This window comes from Hydra vulgaris, chromosome 07, assembly GCF_038396675.1.
Source record: "Hydra vulgaris chromosome 07, alternate assembly HydraT2T_AEP".
NCBI lineage: Eukaryota > Metazoa > Cnidaria > Hydrozoa > Anthoathecata > Hydridae > Hydra > Hydra vulgaris.
In genome coordinates this window covers 38,360,214-38,380,000 of record NC_088926.1, presented here as the reverse complement: position 1 = coordinate 38,380,000, position 19,787 = coordinate 38,360,214, and the positions used below count along the sequence as shown (strand labels likewise).

General features: G+C 24.3%; 2 protein-coding genes across 3 annotated transcripts in view; both read left to right on the top strand.

Moving 5' to 3' along the window:
- Positions 1 to 377, top strand: part of LOC100208978 (probable U6 snRNA-associated Sm-like protein LSm4) — a 22,282-nt gene extending 21,905 nt beyond the window's left edge. The window contains exon 7 of the mRNA XM_065801832.1: positions 69 to 377. Coding sequence (XP_065657904.1) covers positions 69 to 169 — 101 coding nt within the window. The 3' untranslated portion in view covers positions 170 to 377. The remainder of the gene's footprint in view (positions 1 to 68) is intronic.
- Positions 378 to 1,897: 1,520 nt separating this feature from the next.
- The window catches only part of LOC100208487 (sterol carrier protein 2), a 39,941-nt gene continuing 22,051 nt past the window's right edge, over positions 1,898 to 19,787 (top strand). For both annotated transcript variants that reach the window (XM_065801831.1, XM_065801830.1), the window contains exons 1-13: positions 1,898 to 2,025; positions 4,880 to 4,937; positions 5,316 to 5,387; positions 6,348 to 6,412; positions 8,191 to 8,254; positions 11,710 to 11,774; positions 11,849 to 11,975; positions 12,727 to 12,790; positions 12,900 to 12,986; positions 15,647 to 15,797; positions 17,281 to 17,332; positions 18,666 to 18,761; positions 18,912 to 19,019. In XM_065801831.1, coding sequence (XP_065657903.1) covers positions 1,975 to 2,025; positions 4,880 to 4,937; positions 5,316 to 5,387; positions 6,348 to 6,412; positions 8,191 to 8,254; positions 11,710 to 11,774; positions 11,849 to 11,975; positions 12,727 to 12,790; positions 12,900 to 12,986; positions 15,647 to 15,797; positions 17,281 to 17,332; positions 18,666 to 18,761; positions 18,912 to 19,019 — 1,060 coding nt within the window. In that variant the 5' untranslated portion in view covers positions 1,898 to 1,974. The remainder of the gene's footprint in view (positions 2,026 to 4,879; positions 4,938 to 5,315; positions 5,388 to 6,347; positions 6,413 to 8,190; positions 8,255 to 11,709; positions 11,775 to 11,848; positions 11,976 to 12,726; positions 12,791 to 12,899; positions 12,987 to 15,646; positions 15,798 to 17,280; positions 17,333 to 18,665; positions 18,762 to 18,911; positions 19,020 to 19,787) is intronic.

The window sequence follows — 19,787 nt, the reverse complement described above, 5'->3', positions numbered from 1 at the left end:
AAATGCAAATAAATAGCTTTTAACGTTTTTAAGGTCATCATTGTTTTTAAATATATCTTTTTTTACAGGTCGTGGAGCACCTCGTGGTGGAAGAGGAGGCAGAGGCGGACGTGGTACACGAGGTGGTCGTGGAGGGCGTGGCAAATCTGATGGTCATCATGCTGATTAGTTTCTTGAACAATATGACATAATTGGATTTATTGATTATCCATTATCTAGAGATTTGCAATATACTTGCAATCTTGTGGAGTTCTAGAAGTAGTTGTGTTTTTATAAATGAAACATTATATTATGCTATTTAAGAATAGATAATGAAACATTATATTACAAATGTACATGAATAAAATGTTTATAAAAGTAATTTAATTGTTGGCTAATTTTTCTTTTTTGTTAATTTTACATTATGTTTGCATGATATACAAACAGAGTGAATAATTATATTTGTATATTATGCAAATGTATGCTATTTATAGTATTAAAAATTGCAAGGGGTAATATATATTGTTTATAAATATAATGTAAGTAATATATAAGGGATAATAGGGTTTTATATAATATTTTATTATCACTCTCTTTCTCTCTCTTTCTCTTTCTCTTTCTATATATATGTATGTATATATATATATATATATATATATATATATATATATATATATATATATATATATATATATATATATATATATATATATATATATATATATATACTATAGCGTATATAGATATACATTTGTCAACTGTTATTGTCTACTTTATTTACAACTTTTTCAGAATTTAGGAAAAAAAAAGAAAAAAAAGATTGCTGCCCCAATCCAATACCTTCGATGTGTCATCATTCCTTGCATGTCATCTTTATATAGTCAGTCTATGTATGCACTAAAACCCCCAGCAGCTGGCAAATTCATAATGATGTCAGACTGCTTATCTAAGTATACATTACTATTAAAATATTTAAATAAAGGGATTGCCTACCCAAATCTAAACCCCTAGTCAATTTATGAACAATTCTGTTGCATCCTGAGCTATATCATTCAATATATACACACTAATGTGCCTAAAGCTCCATCAGTGTGTATGTCTCCATCAGTATGTATGCTTCCATCAGTGTGTACACTTCTGTGCATTATTATCAGATAATTTATATGAAAAAATTGTATAAAAATAAATACTAATAATTAAAGAAAAATAATTTTTTAGAATTTTTTAAATTTAAATTTGCCTCCCGAGAAGGTCACTACAAGGAGGCTACTTTAGTTGTGGCTACAACACTCTTAAACTCTGAAATACAAACATTGACAATCAAGGTTGAGAGGTTCCGAGTTCGATCTCCCTAAAGCGAGAGGTTCCGAGTTCGATCCCCACCACGTCCTTGGTAGTACCGCGCTCAACTTGTTTCTCCGCGCAGCGGTCTTGTTCGTCAAGGTTCGTGTTTCGGAGTTATAGAGTTGAAAGAGGGTTATAGCCACAATTAAGTAACCTCCTCATCTGTAGTGGCCTTCCTCGCCTTGAGGAGGTGAATTAACAAAAAAAAAAAAAAAAAAAAAAAGGTCACTGCGCAGAGAAACAAGTTGACCACTATACTACCATAACATGGTGGGGATCGAACTTGAAACTTCTCCCTTATGAGGCTCTACCACTACACCTCTATTGCATAAAATTAAATTATTTTTGCAGTTTTTTAAATGATAAAATTTAATATACTTCCAAAATTAATGTAATGCATATATTAAATGATAAAATTTAATGTAATCCTACAATTAGTGTATATATCTAGTTTTTCCTCTTGAAGATGTTGAATGACTTTTTAAGAGTTAGATGTTAAAGTTTTATAAAAGACTTTAAGAGTGATTTAAGAGTAAAAAAATTATACAATTTTTGTTCTTTTTTTAATTTTTTAATTTTTTTTATTTCTCAATTAAATTAATAACTATTATTATTCTTTATTAAATTAAAATTTTAAAAGTTGCCACCATTATGCCGTCTTTAACAAAAAGAGTGTTTGTATGTGGAGTTGGTATGACCAAGGTAATTTTTTTATTTATTTGTTTAATTGTTTTTTAAAGTCTAAAACTGAAACTCTAAAAAATATATTTAAATATTTTTGTATAGACTTCATCAAATAAATAAAAAGGGTTAATGTTAGTCATCATAAACTATTGAATAGTTAGGTTTTATTGACTGTTTAATAATTTAACAGATGGTTCAAAAAATGTTTATTGCAGATTTAAAAAACCTGCAATAAAGATAGTAATCTCCAAAAATAAAAAAATTTTTTGAATAATTTTTTATTTATATTAATTTTTATTTATATTAAACTTCTGGGGGATTGGCAATAAGACTGTTTTGTCTTCTTAGTGCCCCTGCCATTTGTACATTTTACAAATAATTGAAATATCAAATTTATAAAACTTAATAAAAAACAACTATTTATTGGTGTTGTAATCAATTATTATAATATTTATTACTTCTAAATTATATATTATAATCAATTAATATACTTTTAAAATTAATGTTTTCAATAATAGTAAAACAATATTATATTTATATACTTTTTATATATATATATATATATATATATATATATATATATATATATATATATATATATATATATAATTTAAATATTATATCGTATACTTTAGGGTGGCACAAAAAAAATTTTTTTTAAATATTTGCTGATATTCCTTTAATGTATCCTCTATAATAAAATAATACTGGGTTTAAAAACTTTAAGAAAAATTTTTTTTATAGGTTGCACCTTACCCGTAAGCATTCAAGGAGTAATTAATAATAATAAGTAAATTATTAAAATTATATTATAAAGTAATTAATTTTAGTATAAAACTTATAAGTATTACTAATGTATGTTATGTTGGGTCTCAAATAAAGCAAAATTATATAAAGTTTTTAAAATAATAAATATTTAAAAATATTTTATGAACTAAGTGTTATTTTACTGCATACAAAAATTCATTTTTCAATTAAAAATAAAAAAGTACATTTTACATTAAAAATTAATTTTTTAAATGAAAGTGTTAATTATTATTATTTATATTTATTTATTATTTATAAAAAAAAGTAGTTGTAAAAATATTTTTTGGTGAATGAGTAAATTTTTTTAAATTTTATTGAAACATAGTTGCATTTTTTGTGTAACAAAGTTTAATCCTTGACATGGTATGGTATTTTACCCTTGATACGGTATGTGTAATCTTTGACATGATATTATGAAAATTATGTTAGTATATTAATTATGTACGCTATATTGCACTAAAATAATTTTCACATAATTTAGCACTTTATTTTAAAAGAACAACTGTATACAGCAATTATAGATAATAGTTGTCATACGTAAAGTAAAAAGTTTAATATTCCTGACAGTAAATTATGCGAAAAATTATCTGGTAAAAGCCAATTCTTATGGCATAACTCTTTGGAGAAGCAATAGTAAATGACTTGGTTGAATGGTTTATGCAGTGCGCTAGTATGGTTTTGCAATAATAAAAAAGTTTACAGCAACTGGATGACAGCAGTTTTCGACAGGTATTTTCTGATTCAATGTGAACAATGTCAATTATAAAAAAGTAGTTCAATACATTAAATTCAATTCTAAGATTGGTTATAAAGAAATAAATCTTTCCAGCAATAATAATGTTAGGAACATATTTGAAAACAATGTTGTGCCTGAAGAATCAGAATGAAGAATAAAGGATGGGTAAGAAAAACTGAATGTAGAAAATTATTTAATTATGTGAAAAACATAAATTTAATGATAGCTCTAATAATGAAATCAATAAATAATCGTATTTAGAAATTAACAATTAACACAAAAAGAAAATGTATCCAATGTTAGCAAGCTCAAAACTAAAGTAATAATCGATGAATCCAGTAAAAGTAAATCAGCAACAGATCCATTACATTCAAATATTCAATTAATAAAAGACACTAATCCATTCCATGACGTTCTTTTATGTCCAAATTAACCAGTTACGAAAAAAAGAATGAAACAAGTTGAACTATTACCAAACATTGTAACTTTATCCAAATAGTTAAAAATTCAAATAGCTTAAGAAAATGCAAAAGAAGAAAAAGTTACTTGTTATTATGTACTACACTGTTATTATATTATATAGAAAACTGGTTTTTGCAGATAAAAAAACCTGTAAAAAAAATATAAAAAATATAATAAAAAAATGTGTACAAAATTTTTTTTCAAAAGAATCAGCATTTATTCAAACAAACTATTAATGGAATTTTTCCTTTATATTGCAATAATATTAAAGTTATGTCTTTTTACTTAATTTAAATAAATAAAATATAGTTGTAGGGGAAGAATCATCTATGGTGCGTGGTGCCATATCAAGGTGAAGAAGCGTACTTGAACTTACAAAAATTTAAAAATAACATCCAAAAAATAATTTTGCTCAAAAATGATTACTAAAAATTAATAATTGAGTAGAGATTTTTCACCCGAAAACCCAAAGTTTACATCTATTATGACTTCAGAGTTATGAAGTATTAAAGTTAAAAATTTTCTTGAAATGTAGGGTAGAGGAAAACATGACCCTATAGTTTTTTAATTTTAATATAGTTTTGCTTTATTTAAAACCCCACATGACGTACTTTAAAAAAAACTTTTTTTTGATTATATTGAGGAAAAAGTTTCATTAAATTTTTATTTAAATTTAAAAGAATCTTGTACAATTCCTAAAAAAATTTGTATTCAAAAATTTTTTGAACCCATTGTTATTATGTTATATAGAATACATTAAGGAGGTATTATTATTATTATTATGGTATTATTAGCTGGAATAATGTTGTTTTATTAGCCACCCTAATTAGTATTTATTGCTATATATAAATTTTATAATATGAATAGTTTGAGAAACCTGGTGCAAGAAAAGATTTTGATTATCCCATAATGGCTAAAGAAGCAGGTGATCATTTTTTGTAATTGCTGTATACTGATTATAGTTGAATAATGCTGACAGGGCATGCAAGTTGTCATGTTAACAGCAAGTTTTAATCCATTAAAACAAGTTTAAACAAGTATAACTATTTTTTTTTACTGAAACAGAAGAATGAGGTTTTGAACTTGATGGCTTGAAATGGACTTGGTTTTAAAGTGTCCTTCTGTAACAAGATTTGTCCTTTTGTGACAAAGTTTGTCTATATTTACAAATTTTCTTTGTTTATTTGTCGAGTTTTGTTATAAATTGAAAAAAATCATAAAAAAATACCCCAATTGTAATTAATTTCAAACTTTTTTTATTTTTATTTTTTTTTATTAGTTATTTAAAATTGTATTTTTCTAGTAACACAAGCACTTAATGATGCTGGAATAACTTATAATGAAATTCAACAAGCTGTATGTGGGTATGTTTATGGTATGGTTTTTAATCAATTTATTTTTTTGTTGAAAATAAGTTTCCAAGTGCTGAAATGTAAATCAAGAATTGAATTTTAAAGTTGTATATCAGATTATTTTTTTTAGATCTTTTTTCTAATGATTGCTTTAGGATTATTGTCAGAATAAGCAACAAGCTTGTTAAATTATTTTTTGTCATTTTTGCACCATTTTTTATTTCAATATTTTTGCACCATTTTTTTATCCAAATTTTTTATTTTTTGTTGCCCCTTCATATACATTGATTCAATTCTTGGTGAACAGAAGTTGAATTAATGGTTTAGCAATGTTATCTGCTATTATCTACAGGAGGGAGCAACAGAGTAAGTATTTAACTTGCAAGTGCAATTGAATGGTAGAAAAAAGTATCAAATCAATTAAATAGAACAAAAAAGTATCAAATCAATTAAATAGAGAAAGCAATAATAATTTAACTGCATAACAGAGCCATTAAATTTCAAACAAAACTATTAAGGAATTTAAATAATTTAGTACTTTAATTTAGTCATGTTTATTTCAGTACAATGAATGAATAGACAATAGAATTTTTAACAATGAATGAGCAGACAACTTCATTTAAACATCATTTAAGCATCTGTTAAAATGTCAAACATTAACTCTCCTTTGTTTTTAATGTGCATTTTATTCTTTTTCTTTAAATAATTTTCAAATTAAAAAAACTCCTGAATTTTTAGTACTGGAAAAAAAAACGCTTAAAAATAAGTAGCTTACGTGTACTGTGTACTGTGTACTTGTGTACTGTGTACTGTGTACTTGGTTTCTTCTATTGAAAATGTGTTTTATATATTAAATGGTTTTTACTTGGTTTCTTATATGAAATATGTTTTATATAATAAATGATTTGACCTTATGTTTTTATGTTATTTAGGTGATTTCATCTGTGTTTAACTATTTGAACTTATATTTTTATACTATTCAGGTGATTCGACCTGTGGGCAAAGAGCTTTATATCAGTTTGGATTGACAGGAATTCCTATTTTAAATGTTTGTAATTTAAATGTTCTTTATTGTTTATTTTAATGTTTGTATTTTTATTTAAATATTTGTATTTAAAATTTTAAATTTTTATTTTAATGTTTCTATTTTTATTTGAATGTTTATATTTTAAATGTTGTCTTGTTATATTGTTTATTTTAATTTATGTTTTAATATTTAAGTAAAGGAACTTATGTTTTTTTTTTGCAGCAAAAATGAAATAAAAATTATAATCTTCTCTATTACTTAAAATGAATGTATTTATTTATTATGGTTTTTATGGTATTTATTTATGGTTGAGTTATTTATTGTTTTAAGAACTTTTTAGGCATTTATTTTTGTTTGAGTTATTTATTGCTTCATAATCACACTGGTCAATTAACTTAAAATCCTGTCATTCAAACTATACTATATCTCTAAATATCTCTAGGCGTACTCAAATTTTATTGGACATGTGAGGTTGACTTTTATGAGAATCAACTGATAGTCTCAAGTGGTCCATCAGGGTAGCTAAAGCTATTGTAAATGATGTACATTAGATTTCTCCAGAGTAATTAGGTTTGATGTTTCGATAACGACAGTAGTGGATTTCAGGGTTAGTGGTGCAAGATGACTTAGGATTCATAACCACTTGCATGCTTAATTAGTGAATACTGTAGGTTTGCTTCCAGCAGGAGTGTAATTTGGATTTGTAATATGTTAAAAGTATTTAATTTTTGTTTCTATTTATTAAGGTGTCCACTGACTAGTTTCTAACTATATGAGTGACACTAAACCTAGTTTTGTAAATTTTAAGTAAATTTATAGTTTCTAACTTTACAGTTAAATAAGTGGATTTTAAAATGTAGTGTTGATTAAAGAGCCAATTGAAAGGAGTGCGACAGACAAGATAACTTGCAATATTTTAAATCTGAGTTTTGTGATTTTAGAGTTAGTTTGATTATTTTTATAATGAAAGATGTGCAGAAAAATGGCTTGCATTTTTGATATACTTGACAGTTGTCTTATTAAAAGTAATGCAGTTTTTGTATTTGTCCAATTGACTTGTTCAATCTTTTCAAGAAAATGAAAAATTGTAAAGCAAAAAAAACGCAAATAAAATTTTATATATTAAATATTTTTAACAATTTTTATTTTTTCAGATCATGTCATCTAAAACATAGGAAAACTAATAACAAAGAAACAGATTTGAGTGTTAGACTTTGTAAAATGTGGTAAAAAATCACATATTTTCTAACCTTAATAAGCCATTTCTATGAGTGATGCTAAGCAGAATTACACCGCTAAAATAAATGTTTCAAAAAAATTCTTAAGTTCTCCAATATCTTATAGATTTGATAATATATCTTTTTCAATTGTTTCAGCCTGGATTGATGTAATTAGAAGAGAAAATTTTTTTTTAAAAACTAATATTTTATTTAAGTACTGATTGTTAAAAATTTTAATTTTATAAGTTTTAATCAAAGTTTCAGCTTTTTTGAAAAAAATATAAAAGTTTAGTTGTTTTTAAAATTTTGCATAGGAGCCTTTTCGAAAAACAATTTAATTTAAATTAATTATCAAATTTTACAATTTTTGTGATTTCTATTTTGAATTGAATAATGTAAAGCACGTTTATTTGATAAAGTTTGTGAAAAGTTATGCACCAAGTTAAAAGTTAAAACCAAAAAAATAGTTTTTCTAAACTTTTGCACGCTAATTGTGCTAATGCATATGTAAAGTCTTTATAAAGTATCAATAAAATAAGTTTGATAAACTAAAATCATTTTATTCAGTATATTTTTTAGGTAAACAATAATTGTTCTACTGGATCTTCAGCTCTTTTTATGGCCAAACAATTAATAGAAGGAGGTAATTTTTTAATGTTGTTTTATAAGTTGTTATAGTTGATATATATATTTTATAATATTTTTTTGTTTTTATTTCTCTTATTTTAATATTAATGCTTACATTATAAAATTTGATAACAAAAAAGAAACTGAAAAAAAAATCTTGAGAAAAAATTAAAGATAAATTGTTATATATTTTCTTACCTAACTGATTCTACCCTACCCAACTCTATGCCTTCAAATAAAGAGTATTATTTGAAATTTTAAAGCAACTACTATAGACCACAGTATAATTAAGATCATAATATTGTAGACCACAGTATAATTGAGACTACCATAATACTATAGACCACATGACCATAGCATAATTGAGATTGTGATTTTTTATCATTTGATTCAGAATATGGCTTAAGTAACTTTGACATTAAGAATTGTGTATATTAAAACAGCATAGAAAAATAGAGCCAACATACATATCAGTTAATGCGGTTGTATAATGAAGTATTAGTAATTAATAATGAAGTATTTTATTGTTTCTGTTTTATTTATTTTTGTTTGTTACTTATTTAAAATTATTAGAATTAATAACAATAATTGTAAAGTTTCTCTTTAAAATATAAAATAAGAAAAAGCCTTATTTTTTTTAAATTACCTTCAATATTTTTTACAAATTGGTATATATCTGAAACATTGAAAAATTATGTGAGGGTACCAATCAGGGGGTACCACAAAAATTATGTGGAGTTACCAATGTCTTTCTTATCACTATAATAGTTACTTTTTATATAAAAATTTTGAAAATTTCATTTCAGAAAAAGAAAATTTACTTTTAATTTTTACTGCCAATTTATTTCTAATTAAAATTGTGTGATATTATTTGCTTTAAGTAAAGATAGAAGTGTTCAATGTCATTGTCATATTTGAAATTCTATACGAAGTCATTTTGCACTTTAATTAGAAAAAGGATCATATTTTAATTATCAAACAGAAATTTAAGAATTGAAACACCATTTAATAAGATACAGTAGTGTCCAAAAGTTTGCATACCGGCAAAAAAATAAGGAATTTTGCTTATATATTTCAGCACATACTTCACTAAAGCTAACATATTATATATCAATCAAAAGGTTTTCAAGTTTACAATTATGTTTTGAACAGATAATGATTATCTAATTAACATTTTAAAATTGGTATACAAATCAATGACTTTTTGTTAGTTCAAAAATTTGCAGACAAAGCTTTTTTTTTTTTTTAATTAGTACAAATTTTTCAACAATATATGATTACAAATTTATATAAAAGCAAAATCACATTAGTATTTTGTAAGATATTCTTTACAATCAAGATTGGGCATCTATGAGGCATAGATTCAACTAAATGAATGCAAACATCAATGGGAATTGAGTACTATATTTCTTTGATTTTATTCAATAAATCAGCATGATTTGTAGATTTGATTCCTTTTATTTGACAGTCAACATGTTCCCATAGATGTTCAATTGGATTTAAGCCACTTCAAAACATTAACTTTATTCTTTTTGAAAAACTCTAAAACTGATTTGGTTGCATGTTTGGGATTGTTATCTTGTTCATAAATTCATCCTTGAGACATATTATCCTTTGCATGAGGCAACATAATAGTCTTACATATATCTCTGTACTTTTCTTGATTTATATTCTAGGTAATTCTATGGAGTGGATCAACTCCATCCTGGCTAAAACATCCCCGAACCATTAAAATACCTCCTCCATGTTTTACGGTAGGCAGTTTGTTTAGGATTGTATCTTGTACCTACTGGATGTCAAACATACCTGATTCCATCTGATCTGAACAGTATAAACATGCTTTTGTCACTAAAAAGAAATTTGGACCATTGTTGATTTCTCCACTTTAGATGCTCTGATGCAATTTCCTTTCAGGTGTTACGGTTTTCAAGGAAACTAATGACTTTTTAGCTTAATGTCTTCCAAATAAATTAGCGTGACATAAATGACGTTTTACAGTAGAAATACTACAATTCATTTCATAGAAATGTCTCATTTGTACGTTTATATCAACAGCAGTCAAACATGAATTTTCTTTGCTTAATATCGCGAGCTTTTTATCCTGATAATGCATTGTTTTGCGTAGCTTTTCTGATTGATTTTTTTTCTTTGTAGATCTAGTAAGCTCATATCTCTTCATAATTTGTCTTACAGCAGACTTACTGACTCAATAAAGTTGTGCTGTTTTACAAAACGAATTTCCATTTTGAACTGATCTCAAGATCAATTTTTTCACTAGAGATGAAATACATTTCTTAGATCCCACGATCTCAATCACTTATACATAAAGTTTGTAAATTATTTCCACAAAGTATTTGTTTATAAAATCAACATATTAGCAATTTTGTGGAGAAAATGTGAAAAATGTGAGAAATGAGAAAATGTGAGAAATGGCTTTAGTTTGTCCACAAACTTTTGAACTTATCAAAAATCGTTATTTTGTAAACCAATTTTCAATATTTAATGAAATAATTATTACTTGCTCAAAACATAATTGTTAAGCTGAAAACCTTTTAATTGGTATATAATATGATGACTCAAGTAGTGTATGCGCTGAAATATTAGTAAAATTTAACTTTTTTATCCTGTCTGCAAACTTTTGGACGCTACTGTATGTTCTGAAGGATGATTAAAAAAACAAACAAAAAAAAAAAAATATGATGTATCTAAATATAAAGATGACACAAAAATATAAAGATGACACAAAAATATAAAGATGACACAAAAATATAAAGATGACACAAAAATATAAAGATGACACAAAAATATAAAGATGACACAAAAATATAAAGATGACACAAAAATATAAAGATGACACAAAAATATAAAGATGACACAAAAATATAAAGATGACACAAAAATATAAAGATGACACAAAAATATAAAGATGACACAAAAATATAAAGATGACACAAAAATATAAAGATGACACAAAAATATAAAGATGACACAAAAATATAAAGATGACACAAAAATATAAAGATGACACAAAAATATAAAGATGACACAAAAATATAAAGATGACACAAAAATATAAAGATGACACAAAAATATAAAGATGACACAAAAAAGTCAGTTGAAAAATACCAATAATTATAATAAGCAACAAGATTAAGTATAATAATGGCGGCACAAAAAAAATCGGCAGTATAAGCAAATTTAAGATTATAATCAAGTTATAATCAGCATTTAATTAAACTTAATAATTTAAGTCATGACTAAATAAAGTGTAATATGATGTTGTATAATTATCATAATTATCATATTGTGTAATTGCCATATTGTGTCATTTTGCAGTTATGATGTCATAATATGTAGTTGAAAAGAAAAAAAAACAACAACATTATAAGTAAATTCTCAAGTGTTAAAAAGTTTTTAATCTAAAACAATATTTTTTATTAATTATATTGAGTGTTATTGTTTTGCACTTAGGTACAGCTGATTGTGTTTTAGCAGTTGGCTTTGAGAAGATGGAACGTGGCTCACTTGGTTCAAAGGTGTTTTTTTAATTTGTTTTAAAGACTCCCTTGCATAATATTAAATGAAAATGTATATATTTTTTTATGTTAAGTATTTGGATCGTACAATTCCTCTCGACAAACATCTTGAGGTATTAGATTCTATATATGGACTTGGAGCTTCCCCCTTTGCTGCTCAAATATTTGGAAATGCTGGAAGAGAACACATGGAAAAATATGGTTAGTTAAAAACTGAAAACTTTTTATATTCGTATTATTTTAGTTTCCTCATTTTATAAAAGAAAAAGTATTTTGGTCAAAATAAATATTGAAAAAATCATATCTATATTTTGAAAGTATTCAACAATAGTTGAATACTTTCAAATTCAATAAGTATTTATCTATTACATTAAATAAGTTTTAAAATTGAATTTTATTTTCAGTTCTCAATAATTAATTATTAGTTAGATTTAAAGTTGATTTTTTTTTTTTTTTTCAATCTGTAAAATTAAAAGTTTAGATATAATTTAAAAAGTTTGGTTTGCTCATATTGTTAAAAACAATTTACTTCAAATTTCAAATTTTTAGTTAGTAAATCAAAATTTTTTAAGTTTACTAACTAAATTAAAATTAAAATCATCAGTAAATTGTTGTTAATGCTGTTGTTGTTGTTGTTGTTGTTTGTTGTTGTTAATGCTGTTGTTGTTGTTGTTGTTTGTTGTTAATGCTGTTGTTGTTGTTTGTTGTTAATGCTGTTGTTGTTGTTGTTGTTGTTATTGTTGTTATTGTAATAAATATAATTTGTAAGAATAACAAGATTAAAGATTTTTTTTTGAAATAATAATCAAATAAATATCAAAATAAGTTTAATACAAATCATTTTGTTATTTATATTTAAAATATTAAAAAATTATTTCAACTAACAAAACTTTTTTGGGTTTTTAATTTCTAATTATTAACTAACAGAAATTTGTTACACTTCATTGTTCAGGAACAACAAAAGAACATTTTGCAAAGATTGCTCTAAAGAATCATCGACATTCAGTGAAGAATAAGTGAGTTTGACTAGTGTTACGATTTTTATAATATTTATTGTGAAAATTTTTTTAAATAAATTTTTGATTTTTTCATTATGCCTTATATATTTTTTCAAATTATTTCAAGGCGTTCTCAATTTTGTGATGAATACACATTAGACCAAATCTTGCAATCTGGTGAAGTTCACCATCCATTAACCAAACTTCAGTGTTGGTAAGAGTTATTTCTTACTTTTTTGTTGTATTAATTTTTAAATACTTTCATTTTAATCTTTGTTAGTTTAAGAAATCTCTATCTATAGAATTATTACCATTTTGATTTCTTTTCAAAGTATCAAAATGAAAAAAAACAAAAAAACTCAAAACAAAAAAATTTTTTGGTCTCATAAAAAAGCTTTGATTATTTTTTTCATGTTGCTATAGTAATTATTTTGCTATAGTCTTGTGAGCGAAACAACTATTTTCATAGGGTTTGATTAAAAAATTAAAAGTGTTATGCGGTTGATAAAGAATAAAGTAACATAATTATATCAATGACAGATAAAATAAAAATTCACACAAGAAGTGGTAACATATTTTATTCACATTTTAAAATACTTTTTTTTTAAATGAAAATTCTAGATATTTTGCACTGTTACACTGAATTGTTACATTGAATTGTTTTTCTCAATATTTACAATGAAACTTTTTTTTGTTTTGTTAAGTCTTTTGTATTAGTTTGTGGGAAGTGAGATTAAAAATAAGTGCAAGCACAGAATAATTTATAAAGATACTAAGTAGGAACAAATGGTCTAGAAGAAATAGTACTGTATGTGTTAGTGTCAGAAGAAGTTGTTGCTGAGTGTTCCTCGCCTCTTTTTTTTGCATTAGAAGAGAACTTCTATTTAAGGCTTAAGACTCCTCTAAAGTTTACAAATAGATCTAGTTCAGTAGTAGGACTAGACTACTTAGTCTAGTGAACTAGACCTAGCAGATTGGGCACTATATTTGAGTATGCAAAAAGGTAGCACTTTCAAGAAAAAAAGACTGAAATGGAAGTAAAAAAACTTAGAGATGATAATTTTATTTTTCAATCTGGTTGTAAACCCTTTATTGTTTAGTTAAACCCCAGGCTAGCCTTGCTCAATCAACTTCACTTACTATCAGTGTGTTGGTGCTAACATTTTTTTTTTTTTTGATTCAATATGCATGACTTCTACTATTGTCAAATTTAAACTTTATTTTTATAAGTATATATAAGATTTTAGATGCCTCAAAAAATTCTCTTAGATCTCTCGTATCTTTTTTGATATTGAATGTTTGAATGAACAGAATGGGCTGATAATAACTAGAAAAAGATTTATTGTTTTTTTTTTTAGATATTTCTGATATTTAGAAAATATATTGTAATCAAAAAATAAAATAATTTTTTGTATTGTTTTGTTAATGAATTCTACCAAGGGCACAGTCTATAAATATTGTTATTGATGTTTCTATTGAAACTTTATTATGAGAGTTATCATTGTGCTTTTTTTAAAAAAGGTCATATTTACTTAACTTGACATCATGTTTATAAGAATGATATTTTCAAGTTCACAAAACTTATTTAAAGCATTAAAACATCTTAAAGTTTTTTTTATTTTTTTTTTTAAGATTTTAAGTTGTTTTGAGGTTTTCTGTAAAAATATCAATTTATTAGAACCAAGTGGTTTAACAAAGTATCCAATCTGCTATGTTCAAAGGAACAGTTTTTGATTGTTTATTTTTTCAGTAATAAAACAAAAAATAAAAAAAGTAACCTCCTCAACAATAGTGACCCTTTCTGCTTGTGAAGGTGAATTCAGTAAAAAAAAAATGTCAACAAGTTTTATTGTTATCAACTAAATTATGATTTTTTTAATCCATTTTCTAGTATAATAATTTTTCAAATCAATTTTCTAATAATAATAATAAAATACAAAAATGATTTGAACAAACTTAAAATAATAGAAAGTCTTCAAACAAAATATAAACAAGTTTATGTGAGAAGTAAATGTTTTATAAATAAATGAACACATCACCTTCAATGAACACATCTTCATGTGTAAAAAATATGAACAAAATACAGAAATAAAAAAAATGAACAAAATAATAATTAACATACAGTTTAAGATTTTATTGTTTTACTTTTTTCATAAAAGTGCACAATCCAGTTAGCACAATCCAGTTAAAAAGCATTTTAGTTTGTATGCATTTTACTAGCATTAGGTTTTGAACCATCATTTGCTTTTCAGCTCATTGTACATAGTTTTTTTTTTGTATAGGAATTTATCACATTAGATAAGAGAGTAGCAAGTAGTATCTGAGACAAAAGTTATTTGAAATGTTTTTTCTTTGTACATCTACTTAGTTTTATATACATATCTTTTTACACAGTATTAGCCTCAATCAAATATGATTCAATAGCAAAAGAAATAATTATCTTGTGTTATCTGGACATTTTGTAAACTATTTATACAAATTCATTAACACCGGAAAAAATAAAATATTCATTGTGAGCTTAAAAATTTTTTTTTTACAAATTAATTGTAATATTAATTGACTTATTATTATTATCATTATTTTTATTATTATTGTTGTTGTTGTTATGACTATTATTTTGGTTTGTCAAATATTCATTATAACCAATCATAATAAATTAAAACTAACAACTAACAACTACACAACAATCGCACAATTTGCAATAAGCAAGATTAATTATGACTATATCAAGGTTTTAAAGTGCATTTTTTTTTACTATCTTGAAATATTTACTTAAATATTTAAAATACTTATTTTTTGTATATGTTCAAAAGTTTTCTTTTAGTATGTTTAAACGGGGGAAATAGTTTTTAAGCAATATACTTATACATTTAGTCCAACTTCAGATGGAGGGGCAGCAGCTATTATATGCAGTGAAACATTTTTGAATAAACACAGCTTACATAACAAAGCAGTAGAAATTCTTGCTATGGAAATGGCTACCGATGTACATGGAACATTTGAAGAGAAAAGTATGATTAAAGTGGTAGGGTTTGATAATATTAATTTTTAAGTTTATGTATATATATATATATATATATATATATATATATATATATATATATATATATATATATATATATATACATATATATATATATATATATATATATATATATATATATATATATATATATATATATATATATATATATATGTATATATATATATGTATGTATGTATGTATGTATATATGTATGTATGTATGTATGTATGTATGTATGTATGTATGTATGTATGTATATATAAATTAGTAAAAACACTTATCTAATTTGGAACAGGAAGAAGCTTCTTCCTGATGAACCTACTGATGGAGAAACAATTTGTTGAAGAAAAAATTAGATAAGTGTTTTTACACTTATCTAATTTTTTCTTCAACAAATTGTTTCTCCATCAGTAGGTTCATCAGGAAGAAGCTTCTTCCTGTCACATATGCAAGTGATACATATCAAGGAGTTGTGTTAAAAATAAGTTGGAAAAGTTTGTCTTTGACTAACATAGGTTTTAGAAAAGAGTTATGGTTTTTCTTTAGTTGTTTGACATTTTTACAAATTATTAACACAAAGTCTTGAAATAAAACACATATAATGTCATTGTTAAAAATAAATTATGCTTAAGTTAGAAATACACAAATAAGTTGCATAACAAGAAAGTAAAAATTTAAAACATTTAAATAAATTTAAACCTAATTAAAGATGACAGAACAATTATGCACTGAACCTAATAAACCAAATATTGTATACAAAATTAAATCAAACAAATCAATTTAAAATGTTGAATAAGAAAAAATAAAATATATAAAATACAAGGCTTTCTTTTTTTCCCAAAGTATAAAACAGCAGTCTAAAGTATAAAATAATAGCAGTCTAAAGTATAGAACAGTTATCATTCCCAAGTATAGAGCTGAACATTCATTCTAAAGAATAAAGCAAACCAACATCGAAAGTGTAGAACAACTGAACAAGTTACATCAGAAACAAAATAAAAAACAATTTTCTCTTTAAATAAAACAATCAAATAGATATTGACAAGAAAATATAATTAATTTTTTTTATCAAAACAACAACAAAAATTTTTATCAAGTTTTTATTAAGTTCTCCTTAATGATCTTTTTTCATAGTTTGTTTAATAAATTCTTTATCAAAAAATTAAATTTTTTTTTTAATTTTACTTGTTACACATAGGAGCTATTAAGTACTGTATTATTATATATAAATAAATATATATATATATATATATAATATATATAATATATATATATATAATATATATAATATATATATATATATATAATATATATATAATATGTATATATATATATATATATATATATATATATATATATATATATATATATATATATATATATATATATATATACATGTATGTGAGTGTGTGTGTATATATATATATATATATATTAGTTTTTTTTTGCTGTTGGTTAGTTAATTTTCTTTGATTTTTTTTAGGCTGGTCAAGATATGACAAAGAAAGCTGCATTGTCAGCCTTTAAAAAAGCAGGTTGTAAAAGTTATTATTTTAAATTTCAAAACATTTTTTACTTTTTTATTTCTTTTTATTAATAATGTATTTGTATAATTTGCTCAAGCAACTTGTAACATAGATGATAAACATTTTGATTATTGTTATTTTATTACATGTAGCAAAATAATTTATTGAGCTTGCTTTTATGTAGGTTCATCTTTTTTTTTTATATATATTTTTTTATTTGTAGAACTAAACTGCTGTTATTTTATTGCAATTAAACTAGATGTATTGTTTCCATATTTGTATGTAATTGTAATATATGATTATAATCGGTTGTGTACACTTTATATACATGGTGGGGACTTACAAATGTCTCCTGACTTTAGAGAACTTTCATTAATAAGCCTAGTTTTTCTAATACAAAAACTATCAGACATTAGTAAGTCCCCACCCTGTAGATGCAGAGAAAATCCAAATAGTACACAAAAGCGTAAAAGACAAATTAATGTTCAGTATCAGTAAGTGAAACATCAAATGTTTTCAAACAATCAACCCATACTATGATCATTGGTAATGGTTATGATACCAAACTTTTAGGACTAACAAACTGTCTAAGTATCTTATCCAATCATGTAATGTAGTGGATTGCAAAATTAGCTTTTATTATAATAACTAATATCAAATGACATGTATGAAATTAAGATAAATGGGACATGTGTATGTACATAAATGTATACTCACACATAAAAATATATGTGTGTGTGAGTACACACATATATATATTTTTTATGGGATTTTTAAGGATAGCGAGCAGAAGGATACTATAAAATGTATTGATGCTGTAAGTTCCAATTAGAATTTAGTAGTGGATTTTTATAGGTGAAACTCCATCCTCAGTGACACAATGCTTGACCAATGATGTTTTGGATAAAAAAAAATGAGGTGCATCACTCATCAGGAAAGCGTCATCGTAATAAAATAAATAATAATAAATAAAATAGAATAATAATTAAAATCTTTATAATTGCCACAATTGTAATTTAACTCAGTATTGCAAAATTTAAACTAGTTTGTTCTTTTAAGTAAATTTTAATGACCTATTAAACTTATTGTTTACCATATATCATTAAAAAGTATTTAATAATGATTTAAAAATATAAAGAGTATAAAAGATATAACTGTATATAGTATAAATATACAAATATTAAATATTTATCATCATTATTGCAATAAAACATCCAAACTTCAAACATCCAAACTTCTCTCCAATTTGACTAATTGTATTGTTTGCATATCTGTTTGCAGAATTTTATATATGTAATTAAAATTACAATTATGTTAATAATAAGGCTTTATTCTGTTTCAGGTCTCACTCCAAATGATGTTCAAGTTGTAGAACTGCATGATTGTTTTTCTACTAATGAGCTTATAACTTATGAAGGACTTGGACTTTGTCCTGAAGGTAAAACCTTTAAATAATATTTTTTACCAATATCACGGAAAATATTTCTGTTGCTTATTTTTTGTTTAGAGTTTTATATTCATTTTTTGTACATAGAAAATAATCAATATTGTTGTTGTTATGTATTTTACATTGTTTTTTTTTTTTTAGGAAAAGGAGGTGAATTAGTAGACCAAGGTGATAATACATATGGTGGAAAATTTGTTGTTAATCCAAGCGGTGGGCTTATTTCTAAAGGTCACCCTCTAGGAGCTACAGGTATTCATTTATAAAGCCAAATTTTGATGAATGGATTTTTTAAATTTAATAAGTTAAAGAGGTCCTCAAGTGCAGAGATTTATTGAGTTTATTTTATAAATAAAGTATTATTTAATTAAACTTACCAAAACAAATTATTTATCAAGATAGTTTCACTTAAACATTTAATAGTAAGTTTTAAACTATTAACAAATAAAAACTACTCTATTCGATTAATGTCTGTGAAAGTCGTTAGCTTTTTCAGTGTTGTATATGTGTAAAAATGACAGTAGTTGCTTATGGCAACTGTTTTTTTTATGTGGGTGGCGTTTTGGTATATATAATTTTCAAAAAATCAGGAAAAATTGCTCTTCATCAAACTTACATAACTTAAGTAAATTGTATATTGTACACATAATATAAACTTCTCTTCATAATTAAATTTTTATATTTTTGCAGTTAAAGAGTATTTTTCTGAAAGAATTTATCTAATTTTTCTGAAGTTGAGTTTAGGTAAGTTTAAATTTAGTTAGGGAAAACAGATAGTAGATCAAAGAAATATCAGAAAAAAATCAAGGAAGTGCACGTTAAAATATTGGACCTATAAATAATAGACAGACACCCTGAATATTTAATTTAACAGTTTCGTTTAATTTAACAGTTTTGTGTGAGTTAACTCATCACATTTTAGTATTGTTCTTATGCTTTTTTATTTTTAAATTTAAGTTGTTCAAGTTTATTATTTACATCAAAAAAAAAAAAAGAAGCTCAAAATGCTCTACTTATGTT